The sequence below is a fragment of the Physella acuta genome, unplaced genomic scaffold (genome assembly GCF_028476545.2).
Source record: "Physella acuta isolate Inbredline_101_S28 unplaced genomic scaffold, ASM2847654v3 ptg000473l, whole genome shotgun sequence".
Lineage (NCBI taxonomy): Eukaryota > Metazoa > Mollusca > Gastropoda > Physidae > Physella > Physella acuta.
Window position 1 is genome coordinate 530424 of NW_026731992.1, and position 12557 is coordinate 542980.

Genomic DNA, 12557 nt, shown 5'->3' on the forward strand with positions numbered 1-12557 from the left:
CCCCCCACCAGCCCATACAACCCCCATCAACCCATACAACCCCCCACCAGCCCATACAACCCCCATACAACCCCCCATCAACCCATACAACCCCCCCCCACCAGCCCATACAACCCCCCCACCAGCCCATACAACCCCCATCAACCCATACAACCCCCCCCCCACCAGCCCATACAACCCCCCCACCAGCCCATACAACCCCCATCAACCCATACAACCCCCCACCAGCCCATACAACCCCCCCACCAGCCCATACAACCCCCATCAACCCATACAACCCCCCATCAACCCATACAACCCCCCCCACCAGCCCATACAACCCCCCACCAGCCCATACAACCCCCATCAACCCATACAACCCCCCCCCCCACCAGCCCATACAACCCCCCACCAGCCCATACAACCCCCCACCAGCCCATACAACCCCCCCCACCAGCCCATACAACCCCCATCAACCCATACAACCACCCATACAACCCCCCCCCACCAGCCCATACAACCCCCACCAGCCCATACAACCACCCATACAACCCCCCCCCCCCCCACCAGCCCATACAACCACCCATACAACCCCCCACCAGCCCATACAACCCCCATACAACCCCCCACCAGCCCATACAACCCCCCACCAGCCCATACAACCCCCCCACCAGCCCATACAACCCCCATCAACCCATACAACCCCCCCCCCACCAGCCCATACAACCCCCATCAACCCATACAACCCCCCCCCCCCACCAGCCCATACAACCCCCCACCAGCCCATACAACCCCCCACCAGCCCATACAACCCCCCCCACCAGCCCATACAACCACCCATACAACCCCCCCCACCAGCCCATACAACCCCCCACCAGCCCATACAACCCCCCACCAGCCCATACAACCCCCCACCAGCCCATACAACCCCCATACAACCCCCCACCAGCCCATACAACCCCCATCAACCCATACAACCCCCCCCCACCAGCCCATACAACCACCCATACAACCCCCCACCAGCCCATACAACCCCCCACCAGCCCATACAACCACCCATACAACCCCCCACCAGCCCATACAACCCCCCACCAGCCCATACAACCACCCATACAACCCCCCACCAGCCCATACAACCACCCATACAACCCCCCACCAGCCCATACAACCACCCATACAACCCCCCACCAGCCCATACAACCACCCATACAACCCCCCACCAGCCCATACAACCCCCACCAACCTCTTTAGTTTTCTTGTTCCAGGCTAGGCCTGCGGCTGCCAGTATACCCGGCCAAGAGAAGGGCTGGTGGTTGAGGTGACCTTTGCCAGTCCAGTCACAAATGACCAGGCCCAAGGCCCCAGCATTTCTTCTTGCAGCTGATGTTATGTTGCCAACTGCTGCTTCTGGACAGCCTGCCAAACTGGTGTTCATCAAGATGTATCATTGGAACAGGATGTCTAACTGTGACTGTAACTAACTATGCCTGTAACTAACTGTGCCTGTAACTAACTGTGCCTGTAACTAACTGTGCCTGTAACTAACTGTGTACCTGTAACCAACTGTGCCTGTAAGTAACAGGGTGCCTGTAAATGTTACGTAAACTTTACCTGTTCCATGCAGCTGTTCCTGGGCAGACCAAATAGTTAATGCTGAAATGAAAAATTAAAAGTATAAACCAAAAGACAAAAATAAAAGTATAGACCAAATCACAAAAATAACATTATAAAAACCAAATAACAAAAAAAAATTATAAACAAACTGACAAAAATAAAATTATCTATATATATAATTCTCTACATTGATACCATAGAAAACACCACGCAGCTTAGCCACCACCCTCATCCCCACTTGGCAGGTGAGCTGTGGTTCACCCCGAATGTTTACAATCAGAGTTTCTTCCAGACATCTCTTCGGGGGGGGGGGGGGGGGGCAAAGCCCCTTCACCCCGTAAATTTTTTACCGCCCCATCCCCCCCCCCCCCCCCCCGAACGAAATGCAATTTATATAATTTATATAGAAAATATATACTTTTAACAGTGTCCGCCTCCCCGAAGAAAGTCTACCCCCCCCCCCCCCGAAAATTTCAAGTGCCCCCCCCCCCCCCGGAGAAAAAAAGTCTGGAAGAAACACTGTTTACAATTGTAGAGCTGGGGGTTAGTGACGGCTATTAAGGGCAGATAATTATTTAGTATTAAGCAATTTGAAACGGAGGGGAGGTAACAATTTCTGATCGATCTTTTCTTTGTCTGTAAACGGCTGCTTTCAATGGGCGGGAGGGGGGGGGGGGGGCGGGAAGGGGTAGTGTTGAATTCACAAATTATGAATTGCTGATAAGTAGAAATAAAACATCTAGATGGCGGCATATACTACGTCGCGGGTCAGCTTGTAAAAACTAAATGACAAAAATAAAATTATAAAAACCAAATGACAAAAATTAAATCATAAACCAAATGACCAAAATAAAATTATTAAAAACAAATGACCAAAATAAAATGATAAAACCAAAAGATAAACAACTAATATAAGAAGCAATTGACAGCAAATTTATGATAAACTTCATGTACAGGTTTTTTAAAATATAAAACAAAATTAAATTAATCTAATACACACATAAAACAAATTCTAAAATAAACATAAAATATTTTTTTGGCATACCCAAGTTCAGCCAAAGGTGTGCAGAATTTGCTATAGTCATGGTCAGCCTGAAACAAGGTTAACATTCACATTATACAGTGCCTAGATAGCTGAAACAAGGTTAACATTCACATTATACAGTGCCTAGATAGCTGAAACAAGGTTAACATTCACATTATACAGTGCCTAGATAGCTGAAACAAGGTTAACATTCACATTATACAGTGCCTAGATAGCTGAAAAAAGGTTAACATTCACATTATACAGTGCCTAGATAGCTGAAACAAGGTTAACATTCACATTATACAGTGCCTAGATAGCTGAAACAAGGTTAACATTCACATTATACAGTGCCTAGATAGCTGAAACAAGGTTAACATTCACATTATACAGTGCCTAGATAGCTGAAACAAGGTTAACATTAAATATAAATTGTACATGTGTGATGGTCATCGCATGCACTAACAAGACTTTGAGCAATGCACCTCAAAACCACATCACTAATTAATGTACCTGCCCTGTTCTAGAACCCACAGTACTTTCATTGTAAGTTCCTTCATAGGCAGAGATTGTTGCATTATTTTAAAATGGTAAAATTAATAAAATCATCCTAAATACTATAAATATTTAGCTGGGAGTTATTTTGTCTAGGATACTTTGTCCATGGTATCATTTGTCTGAGATCATTTGTCATGGATCAGAGAGGCCATACTTTGACAGCAGAGAGTCAAGAGATGAGAGAGGCCATACTTTGACAGCAGAGAGTCAAGAGATGAGAGAGGCCATACTTAGAGAGTCAAGAGATGAGAGAGGCCATACTTACAGAGTCAAGAGATGAGAGAGGCCATACTTTGACAGCAGAGAGTCAAGAGATGAGAGAGGCCATACTTACAGAGTCAAGAGATGAGAGAGGCCATACTTACAGAGTCAAGAGATGAGAGAGGCCATACTTACAGAGTCAAGAGATGAGAGAGGCCCTACTTTGACAGCAGAGAGTCAAGAGATGAGAGAGGCCATACTTAGAGAGTAAAGAGATGAGAGAGGCCATACTTACAGAGTCAAGAGATGAGAGAGGCCATACTTACAGAGTCAAGAGATGAGAGAGGCCATACTTTGACAGCAGAGAGTCAAGAGATGAGAGAGGCCATACTTTGACAGCAGAGAGTCAAGAGATGAGAGAGGCCATACTTTGACAGCAGAGAGTCAAGAGATGAGAGAGGCCATACTTTGACAGCAGAGAGTCAAGAGATGAGAGAGGCCATACTAAGAGAGTCAAGAGATGAGAGAGGCCATACTAAGAGAGTCAAGAGATGAGAGAGGCCATACTTTGACAGCAGAGAGTCAAGAGATGAGAGAGGCCATACTTTGACAGCAGAGAGTCAAGAGATGAGAGAGGCCCTACTTTGACAGCAGAGAGTCAAGAGATGAGAGAGGCCATACTTTGACAGCAGAGAGTCAAGAGATGAGAGAGGCCCTACTTTGACAGCAGAGAGTCAAGAGATGAGAGAGGCCATACTTTGACAGCAGAGAGTCAAGAGATGAGAGAGGCCCTACTTTGACAGCAGAGAGTCAAGAGATGAGAGAGGCCATACTTTGACAGCAGAGAGTCAAGAGATGAGAGAGGCCCTACTTTGACAGCAGAGAGTCAAGAGATGAGAGAGGCCATACTTTGACAGCAGAGAGTCAAGAGATGAGAGAGGCCATACTTTGACAGCAGAGAGTCAAGAGATGAGAGAGGCCCTACTTTGACAGCAGAGAGTCAAGAGATGAGAGAGGCCCTACTTTGACAGCAGAGAGTCAAGAGATGAGAGAGGCCCTACTTTGACAGCAGAGAGTCAAGAGATGAGAGAGGCCATACTTTGACAGCAAAGAGTCAAGAGATGAGAGAGGCCATACTAAGAGAGTCAAGAGATGAGAGAGGCCATACTAAGAGAGTCAAGAGATGAGAGAGGCCATACTTTGACAGCAGAGAGTCAAGAGATGAGAGAGGCCATACTTTGACAGCAGAGAGTCAAGAGATGAGAGAGGCCATACTTTGACAGCAGAGAGTCAAGAGATGAGAGAGGCCATACTTTGACAGCAGAGAGTCAAGAGATGAGAGAGGCCATACTAAGAGAGTCAAGAGATGAGAGAGGCCATACTAAGAGAGTCAAGAGATGAGAGAGGCCATACTTTGACAGCAGAGAGTCAAGAGATGAGAGAGGCCATACTTTGACAGCAGAGAGTCAAGAGATGAGAGAGGCCATACTTTGACAGCAGAGAGTCAAGAGATGAGAGAGGCCATACTAAGAGAGTCAAGAGATGAGAGAGGCCATACTAAGAGAGTCAAGAGATGAGAGAGGCAATACTTTGACAGCAGAGAGTCAAGAGATGAGAGAGGCCATACTTTGACAGCAGAGAGTCAAGAGATGAGAGAGGCCATACTTAGAGAGTCAAGAGATGAGAGAGGCCATACTTTGACAGCGTACTCCTTGAAGATGAGACCTGGTGGCAGCTGCTGCAGTAGGTTTGTGGTCAGGTCGTGCAGTGGGTAGCCACACAGCTGCAGGGTCTGGTGGGAGCCAATGGGCAGGTGCCTCAGTACGTCGTCCACGCCCAGACTCTCTTCCGTCTGCTCCAGCAGGAAGCTGCTCAGTCTGGGACCAGCACTCACAAACCTGAGCACATCATCAAATCACTCAAACAACCAGCACTCACAAACCTGAGCACATCATCAAATCACTCAAACAACCAGCACTCACAAACCTGAGCACATCATCAAATCACTCAAACAACCAGCACTCACAAACCTGAGCACATCATCAAATCACTCAAACAACCAGCACTCACAAACCTGAGCACCAGTGTTCCCTCTAAGCTGCGCGGCTGCGCGGCCGCGCAGCACTTACAAATATGCCGCGCAGACATTTTCTGATGCCGCGCACAGATTATCAGAACGTCGGGCAAGCCTGATTCACTAAAAAATTGTGGTCATTGGCTTGAATGAAACGACATTTTTAGTGCCTGTTTTGTTAAACAAACAGTCTTTGTGTTTTGGGACATAAATAGAGACCCCGGATATAATTAACTGGCCTCGATCAAGCTAATACTTAAAGTTTCTGACCTCGGTTGTCATAGCACAGGTCTAGTTTATGACTTGCCTCTCACCTGAGCGGGGGACCGATCTAATGTCTGGGTGACACTCCCGCTGCTTGATTTAATGGTTTACCCCAAAACTGACCGCAGCACTGACACCTAATACCGGAAAGGGATTGCGACTACTGGCTGACCATTCAAGGTTTTTTTTATTGCCACTGCCTTCCCCCATCTCCCAACCCCACCCATTTCCTTGATACTTTGACGATTTACCCAAGTCAGATGCAAATTCTACGCTACTAGAGGTGGATGTGTTTTTGCTCTTGGTTTAAGGATTTATATACTTTATATATCCAATTCTTGGGATCATTACGTGCACCTGGATTGAACTGTTTCAGTGTTCACAAACCGGTTTGGTAAATAAGGAATAAAAGTTTACTACTCTGTGCTATTTGAAAATGTTGAAAAGAAAAATGTGTGTAACAAGCGGTAAAACAATGCAGCAAAAAAAAGCGAGAGATTCGTTTAAACTGGAATGGCTCAAAGTTAAAGTGACAACCGATACGCCAGATTCTAAGAATGTTTCAGTTGAATTAGGAAGCATCTATGAATATTCAGATGAGATTGGACTGAAGTGTAAGTTCTGTGCTACTAGTGGGTGTAACAAAACCAACAAAGACAACGAATTCGTCACAGGAAAGCGTTGGGAATCATGGAAGCTTGACTACTGTAAACGTCATTTATTGTCTCGTGTTCATGTAGAAAATGTTGCGATTGTGTACAACCGCTTAAATGGGACTGGTCTTAAACGTCTGCTGGTTGAAACTAACAATGAGCGAGAAGAACGAATTGAACAAAATGAGCGCCAGCGTTCAAACGAGGATCAAGTTCGAATCCTAATGGATAATGTTCTTCTCGCCATTAGGATGAACGCCTCGATGCTGTCGGTACAACTGATTCATAACCACATGGGGAAGTATGTTTCTATACCAGACAGTTGGCGAAGTAAGAACTACGCCTTTGAGTTTGTTGAAGCAATCAACGAGGTGGTTGTAAAGAACATACTGACAGAACTTCGAGTAGCATCGTTTCACACGCTTATAGTTGATGAAAGTACTGACATAACTGTACATAAAATGCTAATCCTTTATTTTAAATTTCGTCCAGTCAATTCTTTACTCTACAAAACCGTTTTTGGTGGAATAATTCAGCTTGCTGCATGTGATGCCTCAGCTCTGGAGGCAGCCATAACACAGTACTACACTGAACATCAACTTGATATGAACCGCATGGTAATGATAACATCAGACGGGGCATCTGTTATGTTAGGCCGTAGGAAGGGATTAGCTGCTTTACTGAAGGCTAAGGTCCCCCATCTTGTTGAACAGCACTGTGTTGCTCATCGAGAAGACTTGGCACTTTCTGACGCTTGGAAAGATGTTAATTTGTTTAAAAATATTGAGGTTCTCTTACGCACGGTTTACACTTTATTTAGTCGATCTTCAGTTAAAAAGGGCGCACTTGAAGAATTGGCCAAGGTGCATGATATGGATGTAATTTCTTTTCGATCAATTCATGAAGTTCGTTGGTTGTCACGTCACTTTGCTGTCAGTGCTTTGGTTAGAAATCTTGATGTTTTAGCTGCCTACTGTGAAGAACAAGTCCAAGACTGCAATGATCCTGTTTGTTGTTATATTTTGAAATCAATAAGAGATCCCCTGTATCAAGTTGCTCTGTATACCGTTAATGATGTATTAACTGAATTAGCTAATCTATCAATGTTGTTGCAGCGAAGTAATTTATCATCTATTGAAGCACATCAATTTTGCATTTCTAAAATACGCAAATTAGAAGCACAATACCTTAGTGAAGATGTTTATTGGAATGATAAGGCCAAGAAAATTTTGAATGAAAACGTAGGAATCGACACAAGACAAATCACACAGTTTATAAGATCAGTCTGCGATCATTTAAATGTAAGGTTTCCAGCAGATGAACTTCAGTTTTGGTCAGCTTTTGATCATACTGGTTTAAAAAATTGTGCATTTGAGTTTGGCGTCAAAGAGATTAAAGAGCTGTGCGGAAAGTACAAAGATGTGTTACAAACAACAAATGAAGAGTCAATTATCACGCAATACAATGACTTCAAATTTCAGATCAGCGAAAAACTCAAATCAGGTTCAGTAAATTCACTATGCGAAATCGCAGGAGTTGCTTTAAACGATGAACAATTTAGCTCACTGGCAAAGTTAATTGACATATGCTGTACTTTTCAAGCATCCAGCGCTGATTGCGAGCGAGGTTTTAGCCTTATGAACAGCATTAAAGTGCAAGCACGAAATAGACTTGAAGCCACACATTTAGGAAATCTAATGCGAATTAAATTATATCTAAATGCTGGAGAGGATGTGGATTTAAAAAAAGCATATAAGGTGTGGAAGCAAGGCAAGGTTAGACGCGAGAAATTGCAATGAATGCCCCTGCAAGGTTAGCTAATTTTGTTTTCAAGTCAGCTTTTTAATATGGTTAACATGTAAAACTGTCGTATTTGTATTACCGTTATGGTATTAACATTATTAACATGATTGCATTACACTAACATAGAAAGTCGACCACATAACCTCTTGTCTAAGTATAACTCTGAAAGTTTTTATTGTGTATTTTATTTTATTTTGATGGTATTCGTATCTTCTTTTAATTGCAATAGTTTCACTAGTCCAAAACATTATTCTATTAATTTATCAAAATGCATGCCTTCATTATTATGCTTAATTGCAAGCCTAAACATACATATTAACTTGCCCAAGTCATTTTTAGCACCGCGCACACAACATATTTTTTGCACACACACTCTTGGTCCTTAGAGGGAACATTGCTGAGCACATCATCAAATCACTCAAACAACCAGCTCAAACCACCCCCACAACTAACCACCCCCACAACTAACCACCCCCACAACTAACCATTCCCACAACTAACCATCCCCACAACTAACCACCCCCACAACTAACCATCCCCACAACTAACCACCCCCACAACTAACCACCCCCACGACTAACCACCCCCACGACTAACCACCCCCACAACTAACCACCCCCACAACTAACCACCCCCACAACTAACCACCCCCACAACTAACCACCCCCACGACTAACCACCCCCACGACTAACCACCCCCACACCTAACCACCCCCACGACTAACCACCCCCACAACTAACCACCCCCACAACTAACCACCCCCACAACTAACCACCCCCACAACTAACCACCCCCACAACTAACCACCCCCACAACTAACCACCCCCACAACTAACCACCCCACAACTACCCCTAAGCTAACAACTTACTCAGCCTGCCCAAAGCAGGAGAGGAAGTCCTGGAAGACGGAGTACAGCTTGGACAGGTCCTCAAACTGTACCCGCGGGCCCACCTCCACCACTGGCACCAGCTGCATCTGACGCTTGGCACAAAACTCAGAAAGGTGGAGGACCTCACTACAAACAAATTGTGACATTAGGTGAAGGACCTCACTACAAACAAATTGTCACATTAGGTGAAGGACCTCACTACAAACAAATTGTCATATTAGGTGAAGGACCTCACTACAAACAAATTGTCACATTAGGTGGAGGACCTCACTACAAACAAATTGTCACATTAGGTGGAGGACCTCACTACAAACAAATTGTCACATTAGGTGAAGGACCTCACTACAAACAAATTGTCACATTAGGTGAAGGACCTCACTACAAACAAATTGTCACATTAGGTGGAGGACCTCACTACAAACAAATTGTCACATTAGGTGGAGGACCTCACTACAAACAAATTGTCACATTAGGTGGAGGACCTCACTACAAACAAATTGTCACATTAGGTGGAGGACCTCACTACAAACAAATTGTCACATTAGGTGGAGGACCTCACTACAAACAAATTGTCACATTAGGTGGAGGACCTCACTACAAACAAATTGTCACATAAGGTGGAGGACCTCACTACAAACAAATTGTCACATTAGGTGAAGGACCTCACTACAAACAAATTGTCACATTAGGTGGAGGACCTCACTACAAACAAATTGTCACATTAGGTGGAGGACCTCACTACAAACAAATTGTCACATTAGGTGAAGGACCTCACAACACACACATTGTCTCATTAGGTGAAGGACCTCACTACAAACAAATTGTCACATTAGGTGAAGGACCTCACTACAAACAAATTGTCACATTAGGTGAAGGACCTCACTACAAACAAATTGTCACATTAGGTGAAGGACCTCACTACAAACAAATTGTCACATTAGGTGGAGGACCTCACTACAAACAAATTGTCACATTAGGTGGAGGACCTCACTACAAACAAATTGTCACATTAGGTGAAGGAACTCACAATAAAAAAATGTCACATTAGGTGGAGGACCTCACTACAAATTGTCACATTAGGTGCAAGACACTCCACTACAAATAAATTGTTACATTAGGTGGAAGACCTTGCAACAAAATAACTGTCACATTAGGTAGTGTTTGACAAATGACACAATGTTTTGTTCAGACAGCTAGTAACGTATGTTAACAAACCTGCGTGTGTAAGGACACTGCCACTGGGGTGGAAGGTTGGAATGGAACCTGTTGTACAGGTACACCTGAAACACAGGTTTAACTTTACAAAACATGCTGTCATGGTTTAACTTTACAAAACATGCCGTCATGGTTTAACTTTACAAAACATGCCGTCATGGTTTAACTTTACAAAACATGCTGTCATGGTTTAACTTTACAAAACATGCCGTCATGGTTTAACTTTACAAAACATGCCGTCATGGTTTAACTCTACAAAACATGCCGTCATGGTTTAACTTTACAAAACATGCCGTCATGGTTTAACTTTACAAAACATGCCGTCATGGTTTAACTTTACAAAACATGCCGTCATGGTTTTACTTTACAAAACATGCAGTCATGGTTTAACTTTACAAAACATGCCGAAATGGTTTAACTGTACAAAACATGCCGTCATGGTTTAACTTTACAAAACATGCCGTCATGGTTTAACTTTACAAAACATGCCGTCATGGTTTAACTCTACAAAACATGCCGTCATGGTTTAACTCTACAAAACATGCTGTCATGGTTTAACCTTACAAAACATGCCGTCATGGTTTAACTTTACAAAACATGCCGTCATGGTTTAACTTTACAAAACATGCCGTCATGGTTTAACTTTACAAAACATGCCGTCATGGTTTAACTTTACAAAACATGCCGTCATGGTTTAACTTTACAAAACATGCCATCATGGTTTAACTTTACAAAACATGCCGTCATGATTTAACTCTACAAAACATGCCGTCATGGTTTAACTCTACAAAACATGCTGTCATGGTTTAACTTTACAAAACATGCTGTCATGGTTTAACTTTACAAAACATGCTGTCATGGTTTAACTTTACAAAACATGCCGTCATGGTTTAACTTTACAAAACATGCTGTCATGGTTTAACTTTACAAAACATGCCGAAATGGTTTAACTTTACAAAACATGCTGTCATGGTTTAACTTTACAAAACATGCTGTCATGGTTTAACTTTACAAAACATGCTGACATTGTTTAACTTTACAAAACATGCTGACATTGTTTAACTTTACAAAACATGCTGTCATGGTTTAACTTCACAAAACATGCCATCATGGTTTAACTTTACAAACCATGCCATCATGGTTTAACTTTACAAAACATGCTGTCACGGTTTAACTTTACAAAACACTCTGTCATGGTTTAAGTTTACAAAACATGCTGTCATGGTTTAACTTTACAAAACATGCTGTCATGGTTTAACTTTACAAAACATGCTGTCATGGTCTAACTTTACAAAACATGCCATAATGGTTTAACTTTACAAAACATGCTGTCATGGTTTAACTTTACAAAACATGCTGTCATGGTTTAACTTTACAAAACATGCTGTCATGGTTTAACTTTACAAAACATGCTGACATGGTTTAACTTTACAAAACATGCTGACATTGTTTAACTTTACAAAACATGCTGTCATGGTTTAACTTTACAAAACATGTCGTCATGGTTTAACTTTACAAAACATGCCATCATGGTTTAACTTTACAAAACATGCTGTCATGGTTTAACTTTACAAAACACTCTGTCATGGTTTAAGTTTACAAAACATGCTGTCATGGTTTAACTTTACAAAACATGCTGTCATGGTTTAACTTTACAAAACATGCTGTCATGGTTTAACTTTACAAAACATGCTGTCATGGTTTAACTTTACAAAATATGCTGTCATGGTTTAACTTTACAAAACATGCCGTCATGGTTTAACTTTACAAAACATGCCGTCATGGTTTAACTCTACAAAACATGCTGTCATGGTTTAACTTTACAAAACATGCCGTCATGGTTTAACTTTACAAAACATGACGTCATGGTTTAACTTTACAAAACATGCTGTCATGGTTTAACTTTACAAAACATGCTGTCATGATTTAACTTTACAAAACATGCTGTCATGGTTTAACTTTACAAAACATGCTGTCATGGTTTAACTTTACAAAACATTCTGTCATGGTTTAACTTTACAAAACTAGAACTGACTGCATGCCTGATTCATTAATTAATCAGACAGTAAATGACAGCATACCTGATTCATTTTAAGCAGGGAAAGTGTGTCCAGATACTCCTCAAGGCTTAACTGCAAAAAAATTTTTTTATATCTACTTCAAACATTGAACTAAAGAAATAAATATAAAAAAATTGACAAAAACCTGCTTTATACATTGTAGCAAGGAAATAGAAACAGCACACAGAGACAAAGGTACTTCACACACTGAGCTGAGAAAA

General features: G+C 42.6%; 1 protein-coding gene across 1 annotated transcript in view; it reads right to left on the reverse strand.

Moving 5' to 3' along the window:
* The window catches only part of LOC131943943 (uncharacterized), a 38842-nt gene that overhangs the window by 11712 nt on the left and 14573 nt on the right, over positions 1-12557 (reverse strand). Inside the window, exons 12-18 of the mRNA XM_059304332.1 lie at positions 12358-12408; positions 10277-10341; positions 9041-9187; positions 5073-5274; positions 2639-2685; positions 1591-1632; positions 1223-1403 (exon numbers count right to left, since the gene is read on the reverse strand). Coding sequence (XP_059160315.1) covers positions 1223-1403; positions 1591-1632; positions 2639-2685; positions 5073-5274; positions 9041-9187; positions 10277-10341; positions 12358-12408 — 735 coding nt within the window. The remainder of the gene's footprint in view (positions 1-1222; positions 1404-1590; positions 1633-2638; positions 2686-5072; positions 5275-9040; positions 9188-10276; positions 10342-12357; positions 12409-12557) is intronic.